This window comes from Pteropus alecto, unplaced genomic scaffold, assembly GCF_000325575.1.
Source record: "Pteropus alecto unplaced genomic scaffold, ASM32557v1 scaffold86, whole genome shotgun sequence".
Classification (NCBI taxonomy): domain Eukaryota; kingdom Metazoa; phylum Chordata; class Mammalia; order Chiroptera; family Pteropodidae; genus Pteropus; species Pteropus alecto.
The window spans coordinates 16,144,568-16,165,888 of NW_006442109.1; the positions used below are offsets into that span (position 1 = coordinate 16,144,568).

A 21,321-nucleotide genomic window follows, 5' to 3' on the forward strand; every position below is an offset into this window, starting at 1 on the left:
CAGCAATTCCACTCCTAGTTATATACTTAAGAGAAATTAAAACATATGACCATTCACAAATCTGTAACACGAATGCTAGATGAAAAATGGAAACAACCCAAATGTCCACCAATGATAAGTGAACAAACAAAATGTGGTATGTTCATACAGTGGAATACTTAGCTACAAAAAGGAATAAAGTGCTGACATGTGCTACAACATGAACAAACCTTGAAAATATGTTAAGTGAAAAAGAAATAGTCAGGAAAGACCACCTATCGTACAATCTCATTTACGTGAAATGTCCAGAAACAGGAAGACCTAAAGAGAAAAACAGTAGATTTGCGGTTGCTTGGGGTTGGAGAAGCTTGGAGAAAAATGGAGACTGACTGCAAAGGGTGTCGGGTTTCTTTTGAGGGTCAGGAAAATCAGTTCTAAAACTGATTGTGCTGATGGTGGTGCCACTCTGTGAATACACTAAAAACTATAGATTTGCACACTTTAAATGGGTGAATTGAATGGTAAATTATATCTCAATAAAACTGTTACCAAAAAAGACACACTGACACACATATTTGTAGATAAAAGCTTTTACATGCACATACACACATGCGCGCGTGCACAAACACACACACACAGAGATGGCTAAGCCATGGAATGGTCCAGATGGGAAGCATGGTGGTGACTGTAGCAGGGGCAAGCAGTCTGATTCTTAAGCTTTCTCTGAGCAAGTAAAAAAGACAGAGCCAATAGTAACTAACAATAGTTAACCGTTGCTGAGAGCATCTGTGAACTGGGCACCATTGAAAGCTCTAGCCACATTATCTCAGGATGGGCATATGTACATATATGTAATTACATATCATATCCTTTCCAGTGAGGTAGGTAGGTGCTCTCCTAAACCCCAGTTTACAATTAAGGAAATTGTAAAATCTTCCGCAGTCTTATAGGTTGTAAGGAAGGTGCGAGGACACAGCCCAGGCAGCCTGCGCCTGAGCACATGCCCTTAACTTCTGGTCAATGTCGCCTTCCCTGAGGGTGAGGGCTGGAGATGCAGGTGAAGGTCAAGGAGAGCGGGATGTGAGCACAGCGGGAGGGCCCAGGCACCTGTGGTCTCGCCGAGGGTGAAGAACTGGTTCTGTGAGTGTGACAGTGGTGCGCAGAGCTGTAGCATAAACTAAGGAATTTGTGGTTATGACTCTGACTTTGTTTTTGGAGATGAGATAGTTTACAGCTTGGTACATTCCAAGATGTGAAGTAAGTGGGCTAAACAAAGAGCATGGGGTTGGTTATGGGGCTTTGACTGTGACGACAGTTTCTCATCATCCCAGATGGTAAAATAACTTAATGCACCCAAAATTCAAAATGCTATGAATTTTTGAGGGATATACATGCCAAGAACATATTCCTGGGGGAATGTTAAAGGGAATTCTGTCACTTACCGACCAAATATGGAGACAAAACATGCAAGAACTAGAACCTTGAAGACTACAATTCCTTCTGTCAATGGTTCCCAAACTTTCCATCATTGATTACATATTAAGGAATAATTAAATTGTTTTCAACATTTTCACTAATCAGATAGATTTATAATCGTGAATTAGAGCGTCTGATCAACTGAGACCACTCACCTTGCCTGGCTGGGTTGCTTAGAAACCCCAAGTCAAGAAACTAATCTTGTCAGCCGAGGGAGCCATACTTGGGAAGCTGTAGGATGTATTTCTGTCAAGCTGTCCAGAGTAGTGGGATAGCCTACAGGTCCCCTGAGGGAACATGGGCCCGAAGTCAGAAGCATGGTCCTCACTTTGTCTCCTATGGTTAGGGCTGGCTCGTTGCAGGCAGTGCCAAGGGTTAGGGCAGCTGTGGATTGGGCCAGAGTTTGGAACCCTGGAGGACAAGGTGCATAATTTACTAAATGGAGGCTAAGGCATTGAGATTGCATTAACACCTCTCTTCAACTTTCTAGAGTAGTGCCACACTGTGTGATCTTGTTCTTTTCAATAAAGGCAACGCATGAGGCCTAAAGTCTAGATTGGCGGCATTCAATCGAAATATAATGAGAGTTATTTTTGTAATTTTTAATTTTGCTAAGAGCTACATTTTTAAAACGTAAAAAGAAACAGATGAAATTAATTCTAAAAATATTTTATTTAAGCCAAAGTATTCAAAATATTAATATTAATGTTATGGTCAATAATAGTGAAGTAGTAATGAGATATTTTATATTTGAGGGTGTTAAGTCTTCAAAATCCAGTGTGTATTTTACACTCACAGCCTATTGCAACCAGACTGGCTACATCTCAAGTGCTCAATAGCCCAGCTAATAAGAGGAATCAGAATTGGAACACCTTCCCTCAGACCCTAAGTCAGTGCCACCTCTGTGGCTACACAAGTCCTGTGTTTGTTCCAACACAAGTAAATAACTTCTCTGAAGATCCCTTTAAAGATCCAGGATGTGGCTTCCAGTTGCAGCCTGGGGACAGTGTGGACATCCCAGCACAAGGCAAAGCCGCTCAGGGAAGCCAGCGCCCAGGGACCTGAACTCCATTCACTAGATGACCCACCTTGAGCTCCAAAAAGAGCATGTGTTTCCCACAGGGACCACCCTTCTCACTTTCCAGAACTTGGCTCTCCCAAGTTCTCAGGCTCTCCCATGAGTCTTTCTAGCTGCTCCATTCAAGTACAAACTCAGTGGTTATTTTCTACTCTGAGGACTGAGAATTAGCAAAACAAAGCAGACATGGCAGGGGGAACCACAGAGAAGCAGTGGAGAGAAAGAACTTTCCAGGTTCCCCATGGAGCCCCAGTCCCTGATTCAAGTTCCTTGCCTTCAGGCCTCTGTGAGACACCCCTCTGACCCCAGAACAAGTTCTCCTTGTCACTTATGGTAATCCCAATGGCTTTAGGGTGCTTGCAGTTAACAACCCAGCTTTGCCAACAGACCCCAGAGCACATTCCTACCTGGCAGAAGTCACAGGCTCTGGGAACCTGAAGCCTTTGCTATGGTTCCTCTCTAGACAGCAGTGGGATCAGTCCAGATTCTCCCCACATCCCCTCAGCATTTCTGAGATTTTGTGAAGTCTCATTCCAAGCCCATTTCAGGGAAAAGGACACGTGAGCCCCCTCTGGATGGTCTGCAGGAAGCTCTGGGTTCTATGCTCCTGCTATGTCCTCTGCTCTGCCTTCCAGGACCCGAGGCTCTGTGGGCCTCTGCCCTGTCCCCCTCACACCTAGAGCTCTGTCTCTGCTGTGAGCCCCAAGCTGCCCACCAAAAGTCCCCAGTCCCCAGGGCGTATCCTATGTTCCTTGCTCTGCATTCCCACACCCGTTCCATGTTTAGCTCTTATTTAGATCCTTCAGCTTCACTCTAATTGGGAAGTCGACTGTGCACAGCCAGCTGCCTTACTTGGTTTGAACTCCTAAATGGCAAGGACAGTATTAATCACCTTTTATTTTCTCAGGTTCCTCCTACCGACCTCCCTACCTGTGCCTAGTAAATAGTAGATGCTCAATACATGTTCATCGAAGGAAGGAAGAATGAGGTGGAAGGAAAAACGGAGGGATCCATAGGCCAGTTATTTAAAGTAAAGACAACGTCTAGTCACATTAAATTCTGGACCAGGCTTGGCTCCAGCAGGACCTCTCCGAGGAAACCGAGCCAGCCATTGTTTCCATAACTGGAACTGCAGCCACCATGGTGCAGTCAGGGGAGCCCAAGAATGGCATCTTTTGGGGGGAAACCAACAGTGAGCCCCCGACCTTCAGATCCTGAGATTCCTTAGGGAATCCTGCAATTTCAATTTCTTTCTGCATATGCATCTGCTGTGATGCTCACGTCTGTATGCAGGACAGAGACAGCCTTTAAAAGGGGTGTTCAAGAATCAAAACCAACATTTAGAGATTTAGAAAATGGATCTAAAGCGAAGTAGATGTTTTGTGAGAGCCTACTTATTCCCGGTGGTCCGCTGGGTGCTGGGAAGACAGTGTTCAGCGAAATAAGCACAGACCATACCCTCATGGAGTCTGAAGATTGTCGGGTCATTTGCATGAAGCAGACTCTAAAAAATATCAGATTCTAAAGGCAAATAAATATTAAGTATTTATTTTGAGAGGCAAAATTGAGATAATTGAAAGAGGTTTAGCTTCAAACAGAATCAGTTTCAAATATTGATTCTGTAAACAGTAGCTGTTGATTTAATTTAAAAGAAGTAAAAGTTATACATATACATGGTTTTAAAAGTCCAATAGTTCTACAAGCTTTATAACGAAAATGAGCATTCTCTTATTTCATCCTCTACACCCAGATGCCACTCTCTAGACATAATCACTTTTAACTCCTTTAGCTATTTCTTCCCTTATTTATCTCTAAGCTGTAGTCTCCCTCTCCTGCATAGAATTCTTTCCAAGACCCCCAGTAAATGCCTAAACTGATAGTATTGAACCCTCTCTATATATGTACTATACAAGCATACATACCTATGATAAAGTTTAACTTATAAATTAGGCACAGTAAGAGATTAACAATAATAACTAATAACAAAATAGAACAATGATAACAATATAATAAATTTATGACTGTCGCCTCCCTTCCTCCCTCCCTTCTGCCCTCCCTCCCTCCCTCTCATTCTCTTTCTCCTCTTTCTCTCTCTCTCTCTCTCTCTCTCTCTCTCTCTCTCTCTTCTCTCTCTCTCTCTTCTCTCTCTCAACCAGTCCAATAACTAGAATGGCTATCAAGTGACTAAGAGGCATGTATACAGCATGGAGCTGGACAAAGGAATGATTCACGTAGGACAGAGCTAGGCGACAAGATCCAGGCAGGACAGAGCTAGGCGACAAGAGATTTCATCATGCTCAGCACGCAATTTAAAACTTATGAACTATTTATTTCTGGAATTTTCCATGTAATATTTTCAGACCATGGTTGACGGAAGACAACATACTGTGGAAGGTAACACCAGAGATAAGGGGCGGGGCGGGGGGAACTACTGTATATTCAAACAATACGCTTATATGGCTGTATCTAGATTTCGCTCAGATTTTAGATCTTGCCTATCGACTTTCCACATGGAAACTGAAGTTCTGATCTCTTAGATCTCCCTCCCCACTTCTTCTCCTCTATCCTCCAAACAGAGCTCTATCACAATTTTGGTTAAATCAATATTTAATGCTTATACCCTATTGCCATGTGATTATTAAGCCATAAAGTGCACCATATAGTAACATTTTCTTTCTTATGCAACTTTTTGTTTGTCCTGGAGTTAACAATTATCACTTTTTCTTCATTTAACTTTTTATGTGCTTATTACTAACTCATCACTAATTTTCCTTCAAAAGTAGCAATCTCTTAGTGCGATAAAACTCATTTTGTCCTATATAAATGGCATCTTTTTCTGCAGACGGCCCCCATCCCACTTTCTGGCAGAGCCCTCCAAACTCCTGCTCCAGTGTGGATTGGTTTTTCTCCAGGCTGGCCCCACAGTGCTACCCTGAGGCTTCCCTTACCATCATCCTGGGGATTCTTGGAGTATACCTCAAGATGGGTCACCTGCTTCCTTTATTTTATGTCTTCCTCTTTCTTAGATAACCCCTTAATTTTGGAGGAACATACCCAAGGGTAAACAGGAATTAGTTTTCGAAATTTTGCATTTCTGAAACTGTTTTGATTGACGGTTTGAATGTGTATAGAATTCTAGGTATAAAAAAATTTATTCTCTCTCAGCATTTTGAAGGTTTCCTAGCATCGAGTGTTGTTTTTGGAAAAGTTTGATACCATTCTGACTCTGATATCCCCTTCTCTCCCCCCAGAAGCTTTTAGGGTCTTCTCATTGCCCTTCATGGGCTGAAATTTCACGACTGCATGCCTTGTTGTGGATCTATAGTCATGTAACGTACTTGGCACTTTATAGACCTTTTGCATCTATACATTCATTTCCTTCAGATATAAGGAAATTTCCTGAATTATGTCTTTGATACTTTTCTCCCCTCCATATTCTCTATGGAACTCCTATTGTTTGGGTATTAGACTGCCCAGGTAGATGCTGTAATTTTTTTATGTTTTCTCTCCTACTTTCCATCTAATTTATATGATTGTTCTACTTTCTGTGTAATTTCTTTAACTTCATTTTTTAACTCCTTCGTTTTCTTTCTGCTCTCAAACGTTTAAGTTCCAAAAATTATTTCTGTTCTCTGTTCCCTTATTACGACCTCCAGAGTTTGGTATGTAAACCAATCACAGGCCCTTGTTTCTGCTGTGGGGGTCCTTTCTTTCGGCTGCCTAGCTTGCCTGCTAACGCCTGAGTTCCTCTTTGTTTTTCCTTTCTCTTTTTTTTCTCCGTCTCGGTTTCTCTCAAATGCCCAATGACCCTTGGCTGTTCACTTACCTTTGAGAGTGGGGTACTAAGTAGCTGTTGGGTAGCTCTTGTGTGGGAATGGGGTCCAACCGTGGGATTCACCAGAATATATGACTGGGCACTTTCACTGGGGAACTCTCGACCCTCAGCACCATTAAGTTCTATGCCCGAAGACAACCATCTTCTCCACAAAGGAATCCTTCGGGCTCCTGCCTGGGAGATATCAACGTGGCTGCAGCATCCGGGTGGGGGCAGGGCCGGCGGTCTCACCATTCAGTGTATGGACTGTCACTCGGTCCCTGGGTAGCACAGGGCCCCTCTCCTCAGATATGTCACTGCCCAAAGCCAGCAGCTCCAGGGAATTACTGTCTAGTCTTCTGCTAAGATGAGGGAGAAAATCTAGGGGATCTAACTCTTTCACACACACATTTTCAACAAGTTTTATTTTTAGCCCCATCTGGACCCCTTTTTCAGAAGATTCTGCATACTTCAAACTTCTCTCGCTGTCTGTCTAGGTTGCACCATTCTCTGGTCTGTTAAATTGACACTTGGCATCCATTTGACAAGAGTCTTTTGCAAAGGCCATCCTGAAGAAGCCGTGGTTGTGAGGAATGCTCTCTCAGGCATGGAGAACTGGTGCGTGGACAAGGAGTGCACATAAACAGGAACTGCCCTGTGGGAGAACTAACTGTAAACCCCAGAGGCTTCTGGATCCTGGGCTTAGCACCACTCTCTTGCTTCTTCTTTTACACATTTAAATATATAATCAATGTGTAGGATGATTAAAATAACATAAGCAAAAAGAAAAATTCCTTGAAATCCTGCCACCAATCTTAACTTTTTCATAAATGATCTTCATATACATGGAAAGATCTAGAAAAATCTTTTGGTTTGAACATGGTGCTGCATTCCTACAACAATGCCAGGCTTATGGCCTGGTCATAGAAGGGAAGTCTTGGAGGGCCAGATTTGAGAGGGCCTCAAAAGCTATGCTACTCTGTTGTAGGGCCTGGCACTCTCACCATCACACATTCATTCACACTAGCAAATATTAGAACTCAGTGAGACCACTGTGAAAGGCCAACATCTTATTGCCCATTAACACACCTTAGTAGGGCTTACTGTGCTTTATAAGGCCAAAACCTTGAAGGCAGAGCACAAGGCTCTGAAGGAACAGAGAGCAGTACAGTGCTTTGTAAACTACAAAGAACTGTACACATTGCTATTATTAGTCTTAAGCAATAGGATTCTAGGTAAAAATGTGATAGAGCCTCTGCGCTGAACTCATAGGTCACCAATGCCAACAAAAGTCAGGTATCAGTAGGAAAACTATGAGCCACCAGGGACAATTGTCCAAACAACGTGTGCAATCATGAGACATGAAGATCTAGCATGCCTGTCAACTTATATTGCAGAAAGGTAACAGCTGGGTTGAGAATTTCCTCTGCGCTACAGAATTGTGATCTGGGGATTCAATGGACCAGGTGGCTTGTGACGGCCTGGCTTTTCGAGACTATCATGATAAGTACAATGGAAAATGCATGAAACCCTCCTATGACCCTGGTATGACTATAAAATTAGGCAGCCACTTTGGAAAAGAGTTTGGCAGTTCCTCAAAAAGTTAAACATACAGTTAGCTTATCACCCAGCAATTCCATTCCTAGGTATACACCTAAAAGAATTGAAGACGTATGTTCACACGAAAACATTATTCATAATAGCCAAACAGCAGAAACAACTCCAATGTTCATCAACTGATGAATGTACAAACAAAATGTGATATATTCGATGCACAATGAAATATTACCAGCCATAAAAAAGAATGAAGTACCCATACATGCTACAACATGGATGAACACTGAAAACATCACGCTAAGTTGAAATCAGACACACAAAAAATGATACACTGTGTGACTCTGATTGTATAAAATGTCCAGAATAGGCAGATCCACAGACAGAAAGCTCGTTTTAGTTGCCAGGGCCTGGGGGCCAGGGTGGGGGCCGCAGGAAATGAAGAGTGACTGCTAATGGGCAGGGAGTTTCTTTTGAGGGATGATGAAAATGTTCTGAAATTAGATAGTAGTGATGGTTGCACAACTCTGTGAATATACTAAACATCAATGAATTAAACACTTTAAATAAGCGAATTGCATGGTGTGTAAATAACATCTCAGTAAAATTTAAAAGAAAATACAGAAAAACCCAAAGACTGCTTCTCCGCCTCTGCCCCCCGCTGTTTGGTGCCTAGAAAAGTCTTAGCCTCCCTTCCAATATACCAAATATATATCAGTAAATAGCCTGCAAGAAAGGATTGGGGTCTAGCAGAGTGGAGTAACCTGGGCGGGAAACTACTCCTTTGTGAAGGGGCCAACGCCATTTTTCTGTAATAACTAACCACGAACTTATGTAGACATTTTCCTTATAGACAAAACAGCAGAATTAGAGGTACAAAACCAGCCCCCCTGGTTTTGGTTGCCTGTTTCAGGAAGGAAGAAGGCCAACTCCCTGGCAGGTGTGTGGAGCAGGAAGAGAAACAGGGAAATGTTGATACTGATGGAAGAGAAAAAACCACACAAAGCCAGATGCAGCTTATCTGCCACACGGCTGAGTTCCCCTCAGCCGGGTGAGGAAACAGAATGGAAAAAACCTGGTCTGATGCTAGGAGCCTTTCAGATGGGTCTCTTCCCAATCAATCCTACCTTCCCCTGACAATTTTACCCCTGTATACACGGTGTCAAGCAAAACACTCGGCATGGGAGCAGCATGACTATTTGTTTAATGAATTAATAGCAACATCACTTATGACAGCAAACAAAAAAGAAACAACTTAAATGTCTCACGACAGACCATTGGTTTGTACGCCTTGACGATATCCCTATAATTAAGCAAGTTATTTAATCTTTCTATGCCTGAATTTTTCTTTTTGCTAAAAGGCAGAGAATAATGGTACCTATCTCATAGGGTTGCTGTGGGGATTTAAGTGAGCTGAGATATGTAACCTAGCATATAGTCAGTACAAAATAAATGTTAACTATTATTATTATTCCATGGAATACTGTGCAGTTGTTAAGACTGTGCTGAGGAAATACATTTTAGACATGGAAAAATTCATGGTAATTTGAAAAGCAGGTTAGGTAATAGTACAAACAGTATGATTCCAAATTTTACATAATAAACGAAAGCCAAGGCAACATACATAAAAATATTTATCTCTAGATTGTGAAACCAAGGATGATTTTTCTCCTTCCCCTCCTCCTCCTCCTTCTCATTCTTATTATTATTATTTACCTATCTTTATTTTTTTTAACAATGAGCATAAGTTATTTAAGTGAAAAAGTTAATAAAGATTCCACTTGAAAACAGAAAAGCATTTGACACAATAATTCCAAGAAAACAATCTCAAATACCAAAGAAAATATTGCCTATAAGAATTAGGTAAAGTATATTTTCTGTACATTATAAAATAATACATAGTGATTTTAAAAGATGTTCAGAGTATTAAAAATGTTCAAAAATGTTAGAATAATGCTTTAAAATATTAGAAAATGTTACCAATATTAAGTAAACTAACAAGGATAAAAATAATTGGTATCTGATCTCAAGCATATAAAAAATGTGAATAAATAACATAAGCAGAATTGACTAGAAAGAACTAGAGAAAAATATTAACAGGGAAAATAAGTCATCAGCAGAAGGCATGTTCGACTCTCTGTTCTTTGTTGACTAAAGTTAACTCCATTTGTCACCTTTTGACCAGAACGGGGTGGATTCTTTCTGTGATTCACAAATTAACTTAGAAACCCTAGACTTGTTAGACTGATTCTTCTTCCTTGGGTGGAGGGTTGCCCTCTGATATAAAAGTAAAAGCATTAAATCTATTCGGTCTAGGAAGAGAAAGGTCTAGAGGAAATATGCTTTCAATTAACTAAATCATAAAGTTTAGGTAAATATAGTCCTGATCATTTATCAAAATGTGAGACAAATAAAAGTCATTTCGATTACATCAACATTTACGAGGTACCTCCTACAAACAAAGATGAATAATGAGACGACAGTCTTTGCCCTGGGAAAGCTCACCACCTAATGCTGCACAGAAAAACAACTATATTAAGTTAGCCACGACCTGGGAAGGGCTACAACAGAACAAAGGACTGTGAGCCCAGAGAAGGGAGCAATTTGAATTTGAAGGATCAGGGAAGGCTTCATATGGGTTCATATTTGCCCTAAGCTTTGAAACATTTGTACTGTTTGGGCTACTGGTGGATTCAATAGTCAGATCCCAAGCAGGGTTGACATCCTTCATTGAACAACTAATAGGCAGAGTGTGTAGCCGATCACTTTTGGGGCTCCTGAAAGGGTGAATGTCAACCAAATGGCCCTTGAAGCTGCTGACAGGGGCAATCCTTGCATGAAGAAGCAGGCATTGCAGACATCTGGGGGGAGTGGGGGTGGGGAGAATGCCATCTCACTTAGGATGGCATCTTGCTAATTCCAGCTTTATGCCTTGGTCAGGGGTGGTCTCTGCTGAGATGCAGTGGGCAGTACACCGTGAGGTATGGTTTGGGGACATCAAGAGGACTCTACAGCCAAGGCCTAACCTATCCATTCTGGACAAAACAGTTCCCTTTCCAAGCTCTAGTTCACCTTACACTCAGAAATAAACCTTGTTGGAAATGACCTTGAAGTTATACTCCACTCCTGGATCAGAGTTCTGAGAGACTAGCAGAGTCTTTGGGATAGAGTTGGGAGTGGGGACATCTGGGAGAAGGAACAAGACCTAAGTCACAAAGTGCTTCCTTCTACAATGCATCCTTGCATGTTGGAGAGCTTGCTGTTGTGATGGTTTGTGAGGTCTTTTGGTAGCAAAGACTTGTATTGAAGGCTCCGGGAAACAGCGCTCCACTGCCTCTGCCTGAGGACACCAGGTTTGGCCCACGCGGTGCGTGCAGTGCTCTCTGCTGCCACCCAGTGGATATACTGAGGTAGGTCAGGTAGGAGGTTTAAACCAGAGGTTCTCAGTGTGGTCCCCCAGCCCAGTTGTATCCACAACAAATTTTTAGCTATCCTAAAAATCCTGGAAGTGAGGCCATCAACCTATGTTTCAACAAGCTCTCTAGGTGATTCTGATGCACACTTAAGTTTGAAGGTCACTGATTTAGACTAAATAGAGACTTGCACCCTGGGATGCTTAAAACAGATCATCAGAACTCTCAATTGGGAGATGATTTCTTTATTGATGATCAAGGGTCACACTTTTATATAAAAACTAAATTTCACCACCACTCTAAAAAAATATTCCTCTCCTTCTCAGAAAAGACAAAAAGGTACACAAGCCAACTCCTCTGCCTTTTTATCTAAAATCTCTTGCTTACTTAAGGAAGAACAAACCCAATAACACATGTCTGTGTTGTCATGCGTTTGGAAGAGCTATTCCTGGGATGTTAGAGTTCAAAGCAAAGCTTACCAAATGAAATTCACACTCTGATCTTCAAGAGTCCTAATGGAGCACACCAAAATTACATGGCAACTAGCACCCAGCTGGCCCTGAGGGGTGCTCAGCACCTCTCCTTCCACATCTAACCATCTAAGGGAGGTTGCAACCTCAGGGCTCACCATGGAGGCAGCAGTCAAGGAACCACGGCAATTCCAGACCAAAGCTGGGTGTTTCCAAGGACGACCAAGCATGCCACCACTCTTTGTTCTCCAGGGGAGCTAATGAGACCTTGGTCTTTGTGAGCCTGGAACTGGATGTGTGGGTACCTCAGGCAGGCTGAAAATGCCACTTCCCAAAGAGGCAACTAACTAGGCTTTCCTTCAAATCAATATTCTCTAATACTAGTTCACCGCATTTGAGGGACAAGGTGAGCAGTATGCTGAGGTCGGGAAGGACACGACATCTCCAGGCAGTGTTTGGGCTCCTCTCACTGTCCAGGGCATTTCAGCTCTGGACATCCCCGACTGGGACGTCCCAGCTCAGCCAAACCAAGACGCTGCCCCTGTCTGGTTCACCTTCTTTAGAAGGAAGCTTAATCATCATGCCCCTTGGAGTCTCACCACTCCCCAGTGCAGCTATTAAGGTATGGACTTCCCTTAGAGCAGGGGACCCCAAACCCCGGGCCTCAGGCCAGTACCGGTCCATGGCCTGTTAGGAACTGGGCTGCAAAGCAGGAGGTGAGCGGTGGGCAGTCAAGCAAGCGAAGCTTCTTCTGTATTTGCAGCCGCTCCCCAGCGCTAGCATCACCGCCTCGGCTCCACCTCTGATCATCAGGCATTAGATTCTCATAGGAGCACTGGTCTCTGGTGCCAAAAAGGTTGAGGACTTCTGCCAATGAGTATTTGTTTAAAACAATTCCCTACCTCTCATAGTGTCACCCCCAGTCATTCCTCCACTTCATTTATCCTAGATGCTGATGCAACTAGGATAAATGCAACTGAACAGTGGTTGCCTTTGGGAGGGAGAAAAAGAAATGAGGCAGGAATGGGGGACAGAGGGAGAGCCTTCCATCTTACCCCTAATATTTTCTTTCTTTTATTTAAAAATGTGAAGCAGCTATGACTAAATGTTAATTGCCGTTAATTCTTGGTGGTGGGAACACAAATTCCTCCACAAAACAAACCAAACGTCCTTCACTGGAAATTCTCAGAGAATGGATGCCATGCTGTGTTACCTTACCTACTTCTGTCTCCCCCATATTAGGTGCTCCCTGTCTTCATTGCTGATGTTGGTAGCAAAGTCGCAGGGACTACCTTAACAGCCAGCCTCTTAACATCTGGGAAGCAAGCTCTGGGTATGTGCTGGCAGAGTCCACCCCCATGTGATGATGGGGGCAGGGGAGTGCAATGCTTCCTGCCTGCATGACTCTAACCATCACGGGGGTTGACTAATCTGATTATCTTGGGCACACTTAACCTTTCCATGGGGCCTCGGAAGGCCACGTGATTTTTGTAAACCCACAAGCATTTTAGAGCTTGATTTTAGAATCCAGCAGCAATGAAACCCACAGAAAACAATTCTTTAAATGGCCATAAAGGGGAGGAGCAGTTGAGTGAGTTATACTTTTCAGAAAACGAAGCTGGTTTAGGAAGCCATGTGTGAATCAGAAATAACCACTATGCAGGAGGGCCAGACATCTGGATTATAGCTAGGCCAGACGAGGAGGCTGCGGACAGGTTGAGTGGAGGTCAGTTTTGTTTTGTAGTCTTTCATTTTCTAAATGCCAGGAGAAGTCTCCCCCCGGGAGGGCAGACAGAGACATGGACTATCTCTTGCAGGAGCCAGGAGCCCCAGAGGGAGCTTGTCGCCATCTTTTTTGGGTCCCATTTCCCTTTGGGTCCCATTTCCCTGTGCCTATCACCAGCGAGCACTGGCACCCGATGAAAGGCCGGGCAGCCTCAGCCCAGAGATGGAACTGAGAAAATGAAGGGGGTGGGCTGGCGGGTTTACCGGGCCGGTCTTTTCAAAGGCAGGAGGGCATTTAACTGGAGACACTTGCTTTATCTTAACCTACAAGCCCTTTCCTGGAAAACAACTCTGTCCTCGAAGGGCCAGAAGGCCCAGAGGCGGTGGGAACAAGGTTAGGCAGACTGGCAGGAGGGGACTCGTGGAGAGGAGCAGGCAGGCCAGGCCTGCCTTCCTTCCATGCACACCTCACGCTCCACATGCAGACTTGTGATTTAGAGGGCGAGTGCTGTGACTCAGACAAACCACCCAGCCTTTGTGCCTAATGTCCTCAGCTAGTGGGGTCGGTGGTGGCTACTTTGGAGGAGCAGCAGGGAGAATGGCCAAGTTACAGGGAAACTCCAAGTTGGTAAGAGTGGCAGCCCAGGACTTCACCCCAGCCCCACAACTTACTGGTTGGTGGCTTTGACAAGTTATCTCTTTCCACACATGTTGCCCTACCACCGCCCAACTCACAGGGTGCAGATTACATCAGATGAAGTACAAAGATTCCTGGCCCACAGGAGTTTGCCCAATTGCAGCTGCTACCCCTGTTAAGGGATTTCTAGATGTTAAAAAAAAAAAAAAAAAAAATCATTCCCCCTGCCCCAAAAGACCACCGGATCTATCCACAGGGCAACACTGATTTGTCTCTGTAGAGCCCCTGGGTAGGGTTCATAAGGGATGCCCTCTGTCTGTTGGGTGGTTGGGGAGGCAGATGCCCATCACCTCCCCAATCCACACACACAATCCCCACTCCCAGCTCCCACACCAAGTCAACAAGGCCAGAAGCCTGGCTTCACAACAGGAGCTCTACTCCTCCTGGGAATGGCTGGGGCGGAGGGATCCCTTTCCTTCAATATGAGCTTTTGCACATGGCTCTAAGTCCTGAAACTGGCTGCATCCAGACTTTCTCCCCCTCTGGACACAGGGCTCCCTGCTCACTCACAAGGACCCAGAGCCCACTTCCACTGGGGCCACTCCTCCCAGCTTAGCAGAGACTCTGCTGCCGGCCCGGGAAGGAAGCCCACCACTGCCAAGCCCAGGGTTTCCAGACTCCAGCCCAACAACCCCACGTTCTAACGTGAGCTCCTCTGGGGTACGGGGTTTCATTAGTGACTCTAGTTGATAGTGTTTGTGAGGACACTGCTGATTTCAGGTTGCAAGTGTAGTTTTGAATGTAAGGCTAATATAAAAAGTGCACTACACAGTGAAGATTATTATTGCCATATACTGTTCTAGAAGAAGGTTCTCATCATAACGCAGTCTGGGGGTTAGAAAGGTAAATGTTTCCTGAGAACTGCCCAACTCAGGGGCTTGCTAATGTTGCTCAAAGACCACCTTCCATACTGTGAGACAGTGGGGAGACCCAATGATCATCCAGAGCAGCCATCCCAGCCAGCTCAGGCCCAGACAAGTCAGGCTAGCACAGCATCAAGCAGAGCATCAAAGATAAAATGAGAGAGCCAAACATCACAGCAGCCAATGGCACCAAAGACGGGTAGGTTAGAAAAGCAGCTAAAAATCTGTGATAGCCACATCCATGAGGTCTGTGGCTTCGCAGGTTAACTCTGAGTTCCATCTGCCTTTGACTGCAGTGCTCAGAGTGGAGGCAGGCAGCGGGCCGTTGAGTTGCATAGAAACCCACAATTACAGGTGAGATCTGAAAGAGGATCAGGAGGCCTCGGGAGTCTCTAACACAGGATCCAATGAAAGACTTTCATCCCCCCAGGGAGGTGAGTGTGAGAGGCAGCAGAGCTTCCTGCTACAGAGTGTGACCCCCCAAATCAGGCCTAGGCTCCAATCCTGGCTCCCCCACCTCCCGCCATGTGCCCTTGGGCAGGTTAGTTCTCCCTCTGCCAAGTCTGTCTCACTTGTCCTGCTTAGAGGGTAGTCAGAGAGATCAAGTGAGTCAGCATGTTAGAACAATGCCTGATGTGTGGCAAGTGAGTGCTCCACACCTGTTAGCTACTGGATTGTCTATGGTCTCAGGAAAAACTGGCAGTACTGACTATAGACAGTGAGCTGGCCAAGCACAAAGAAAAATAGACAAATTTGGTATGCCATAATATGTGAAGGACTTAATATTTATATCTCATTTCCACTTAGTTTAATAATTATCATTTTTGTAATTACTCTGTAAGCTCTTAATAGCACAGAATAGGTGCTATTGTTGAATGACTTTTGGAACTGCACTGCACATGTACCAGCCTTGATAAACCCAGCGTGGGGCACACACTCAAATCTTGCTTTGGATTTGGGCTGTTAAGCCCCTGATAGGAACTTCTTGTCGAGTCATTTTTCTCTATCACTTGAAAACTTAGAACACAAAACTTTCTGGGGAATGACCGCCTCCAACAAAGACAGGTTCACTGTAACTATCCTCAAGTTCAAAGTAGGAATGCTACGAATGTGGAGGAAGGAGCGGCAGGCATGGAAGGACCTGAGCCACATTCCTTCCACAGGCCGGAGGGAGAAGGAACCTCTGTGAGAGAAGGATGCTTACCCGACTGGGGGCATCGAGGTGACAGTGAGCAGTGGCAGCTGAGAAATGCCTGGCCTCCACCTGCTCCCATCAGCTGACCCCAACCAGAGCACTCACCGGTCTTAGAGGGCCCTGGAGGAGTCTATCTCCAGAAGAGGAGGTCTGAGCACAGACATGAGCACTGCAGATCCCTCCTGTGGAGAGGCAACTTTCTTTCCTACACTAAGGAGATCTCGGTACCTGCTGTCAGCCTGCTGTAGGTTAAAAGAGATTATGTGCAAACTGGATTATGAGAGGACTCATTTTGGTTTAAGAATAAGGAATACACAGGGGATGCTGTTTATTCTCAGTTATCGACATACTTCCCCTTTACCACTTTCTGGGAATGGGCAGGTCGGGCTCCTCAGAACATCACGACCTTCCAGGTACACCAATTCTCTCAGTGCTCATCACTGACCTGCACCCCACTCTTCTATTTCAGAAACTGTTCCCAGGCCTGGGATGCCACCGAGTTCCACTTCCTCAAGTAGCTTCCAGCCATTCGCCTTGGCTGTTTCTTGGCAGACATGGAGCCAAGCTCTGGAGAGAACAAGGGAGTCAAAATAATGGGGGAGTCGAGATTCCCGTTGGCTGACGCTGTTTATTGAAAGGCAATCTTGCTTTATCCAGGAGTTCATTTACATGGAGGTAGCTGCATAAGAATGACTCTTCCCCATGACAAACCAAAGCAATCAAACTATACCCGAAAGTAGAAATCCAACAGAATAAGCCTACTGGCATTGTTGAATGACACTCAGAAGCAGGGAAAAAAAATTTATAAAGATATATGATGATTGTCTCCTCAGCATTGCATTTGGCCACATACTTGTATATTAAATATTTTTTTTCAAGCTAGCTAAAGAAAATATTCTTGAGTAGGGTTAGTTATTAAAGCAACAGAAAAAAAAATGTGTATATAATAAAATCAAAGAATGAGAGCATGTCAGAGCTGGAAAGGACCTTGGGCTCTAGTCATCTGGGCAATGTGTGGCTCTGACAGTATGTGACCCAACAAGGTCATTGGGGTAAGATGAATCAGGACTTGAAAATATCTCTTTTAACCCCCAGTCTAGTCTTCTTCCCATGCCGAATCTACACTGCATGTGTCCAGCTCACTGCCAGCTCCAATATCATGTAGGGTGGCACATTTTAACAATTAAAATGACCCATTTTTTAGGGTAAAGATACAAGTCTTCTGAATGGTGATCTCTGTGCTCTTTTTCATGGGCACCTTTGTTTCTTGCAGCCGGTCTCAGGGAACCACAAGAAACTGGCCAGCATGAGGGGGCCAGGACTTTTTCACAAACCAAGACAGATACTCACTTGTTTCCCAAGTTCTTGGGCCTCAGACTTTCCTCATCCCCCAGCTGTAGTTATGAGTGGGCTGAGGCATAACTAGTCAGTCTTCTTGGCAAATATCTAATGATGATGGAAATCAAAAACATATTGAGGGTCATAGAAACCCTTGGGAGTTCCAGTGAGCCGGTCAACCAACCACAGGAGTGCTGCATCCCCAAGAGGACAGAGGGGCTCAGCCGCTGCATCCATTTTTAGGGCTGTTGTCCATCACCCACTTTCCCCTGACTGTGCTCCAGGAGGGGAGGGGTTTTGATCCACTTTATGCAATGCTCTATTCCCACAGCCAAGGACCATGCCTAACACATAGAGATGCCCAATAAATATTTGCAAAATGAATGAATGGCCTAAGGGAAGAATCTCTCCACATCCCAAATAAGTAAGCAGAGGCAAGAACCACTCCATCCAGCCAAGGTTTAAAAGGGCTTGGCTCTCCTGTTCCGGGGCCTCACCAGAGGCTGGGGGAAGGGGGTGGTGGCAGTGATGCCTGCCCCTAAACCAGGCTAATCTATCTGAATCCTGTTTTGTGTGCTCTGTGACCTGGAGCAAGTAGGGCACTGAGATTCTCTGCTCTCTCATGGCAACTGTCATGGAGTTCTCAGGTCTACCAGCCTCCCATCTTTTAGGATGCTTGGGGACACTGTGGAAGCAGCTTAACGCTATCATCTCTGTCCCATTAGTATTCACAACTCACAAGGTTCTTTCCTTTGGCCTGACCTATGGGAACCCAGCTGTGATAGGACCTGGCCTCTGGGCATGTCTGGGCACTGTCACACAGTAGGAGGTGACCTCAGGGAGGCCACGAGGAAGCGCTGGGATACCCCACATCCTTCCAATGCCATGCTACCAGTCATTCTGTCCCTGCAATGTGGCCTTGCCCCAGGCCTCACCCAATCCTAGTCACTTCTTGCCTGGTGCTACCGATGACCCACTGTCCCAGGAAGTTGATAGGAGCCTTGCAGTTTGCAGACACATCTCTGTTTGACTCCTGTTTCTAGCAACCGTTTTCTGACATAAACCTTAGATCCTGCTCAATCTGCCTCTGGTCTATACTCGACCCCCCAGCTTTCGAGAACTTCTCCTCTTCCTTCCTACTCACACCCACACACACCTGCTTATCTCCTCTCCCTTCTCCCTTTCCCTATGACCTTACTAGACACCACCCGCCTCATCCTCATCCCTAAGTCCATGAGCCTTGCCCCCATACCCTACTATTCCCCACCCAGCAACTACCCCATTCAGGGGCCAGGAGAGCCCAGGTCAGAACCTTGCTGTGGGAGGAGGAAGGAAAGGACCAATAAGAAATGGTTGGAGGAGCCCATCCTTCTAGAAACCACAGCATTTGTCCAGAACCTACTTACAAGTCTCCCCACCCCCACCCCCATGTAAAATAAATTGCAATTGGTGACTGAGAATTGATCTCAGCATGGTTCACAGGTTATAACAAAATTCTAGATAAAATAAGCAACCAAGGCCACAGATACAAGTGACTTTCTGACTCTCCCTCTATGGTAAACAAGCTGCTTACCAAGACCACCTGAATTTCTCTTCTCAGGTCCCTTGTCACCAGAACAATTCCTTTTTTCCAACTTTGATGTCCAAAGTGGTCTTTATTCAACCTTCCCTCTCTTGCCTCTGCTCCTTAATACTTAAAATCTAGTAGCATCATATTTTAAAAAATAATACTCTATATAGATGTGTGAACTTGACAAACAAGCCACCCTAGGAAGCCTCTGTAACATTCCAAAATGGAACAGCAGCAGTCAGGACAAGGTCTGGTTTAAAATATGTACAGTCTGTACATCATTTACCCCCATCCCTGCACAGTGGCTATTAAATAGTAACTAGCATTTTGGACCCTTTTTCCTGACATGGGGAGGGTGGAGGGAGCAGGAGCAGCAATGCAAATGGCTTGGCAGACAGCTGTGCGGAAGGGACTTCAGCCTGCCAAATTACATTTTCCAAAACACCCCAATGGGTAGTGGCTTCTAGGCCTCAGGCATCTCAACATTTAAACTGCAATAGCTCCCTGTCTAAGATACAAGAGCTGCATCCCCACTCAGAGATCTGAGTAGGAATGAAGCGTGGGGGAATTGGCTGGTTATGTGAAGAGGCAGTGATGGGTCTTGGCTCCAGGGGACACTGCCTTTCCTGCCTCCTGCTGCGGGCGGCTGAGGGTCCCAGTGAGGAATGATAGGCCACCTCCACTCCCTGGAAACGGACTCAGATCTGGCTGGTGGCGTCCTTGGGGAAAGTGTAGCTCAGTGGCGCCTCGTAGAGGCTTCCTCCATCAGTGCTGAGGTCATCGTCGTCATCCATGTCATCGAGCACTTTGCTGGGCAGCTTCTTCAATCTGCTGAAACAAATCAAGAATGATTCCTGGCCCTGGACTGGGACTCACCTCTGATCTGGAGATGAAAGAAGGGTCTCGGGTTCCTGTCCCTCCACCCACTGAGTGGCATGGAAGCATGTGAACTTAACTGGTCTGCACCTGCCAGTCCCTGAGGCAACAGGGAGCAAATGCCCACCTCTCAGCACAGAGGCCAGTGTTAGCAGGGTGGGCTGGGCAGGGCTGGGACAAGATCAATAGTACTGATTTTTCTTTTTGCCTCAAGCTCCAGTATGGCTCATCAGGATGCTGTTATGGATACGGTCTTAATTTAAAATTTTGCTATCTTGTTCACCATGGACTTTTTGCATTAATTTTTTTAAAATTCTGCATTAAATATCATCTATTTTGATCACCGAGAGTTTTGGTGCCCCCTTAAATGTTGCATCCTAATGCCAGCTTTGGGGCCAGGCTCTTGATAGACAGGCCCTGTGTATAAGATTCTCAACAGGGTGGAGTTTTCTGCCCATTTATGAAAGAACTAGCTATGTTGCCAGCATAGTCAGCCTCCAAGAAAGGCTCAGCTCCATGGATGAGCATGAACCTAATTCACCCCCTTACCCCAACATCCTTGGCAATGACCTTGGGGCAGGGAAAGCTGCTGCCCCTTAGGACCATGGTGGGGAAGCTTTAGAAGCAGCGCTCTCCTGAAACTAGGACTATCCTAGTTCTCTTGAGGATATGAATCAAAACTTTATCTTATTTCACATAGAAGCAAGAGTCCTAAGGGCTGATCCAGGAGCCTCTCCCTCCATGGTGGTGTGAGCTCGTCTTACCTACTCTGAGCCTCGGTTTCCCTTTATGGACAACAGGAATAATATTTGCCTCGTTAACCTGGGGCATTGGTATGAGAATGACACATGTGAGACCCTACTGAGCATGTGGGGTGACTGAAGTAGGCATAGCCACTCTCAACTCTAGGATGGGACGATCCCCGAAAGGTGACAGCAAGAAACTGGCTTGAGACAACAGGACCGAGGATGCCCTGAAAGCAACAAGCTCTCCTCAAGTGCCGGAGGGAGAGGGCCGCTGTGCGTCCCCACACTTGCCCACCTGAAGTCCTTCTTCATGGCATGGAGCTGCCCCTGCAGCTGCTCGTTCACATCCATCTGATCCTCCAGCTCCCTCTGCAGCTTCTTTTTAGAACTTTCTAGTCTGTCGATTTCCTCCTCAGCCTCTTCCACCTGTCGCTTCATTGCTTTCAAGCGCAGGCTCAGCTGTATTGGGAGAGAGGGCAGGTTAGTGCTGGCCGATCAACCAGCCCAGCTGGGATGGAGAAGAGCAT

The 21,321-nt window shown here is 45.2% G+C and overlaps 1 protein-coding gene across 1 annotated transcript in view; it reads right to left on the reverse strand.

Annotated features, from left to right (window-relative positions):
- Positions 1-16,872: 16,872 nt before the first annotated feature.
- The window catches only part of CGNL1 (cingulin like 1), a 92,735-nt gene continuing 88,286 nt past the window's right edge, over positions 16,873-21,321 (reverse strand). Inside the window, 2 exon segments of the mRNA XM_025038883.1 lie at positions 16,873-20,000; positions 21,090-21,253. Of these exon segments, the coding sequence (XP_024894651.1) occupies positions 19,871-20,000; positions 21,090-21,253 (294 nt within the window). The 3' untranslated portion in view covers positions 16,873-19,870.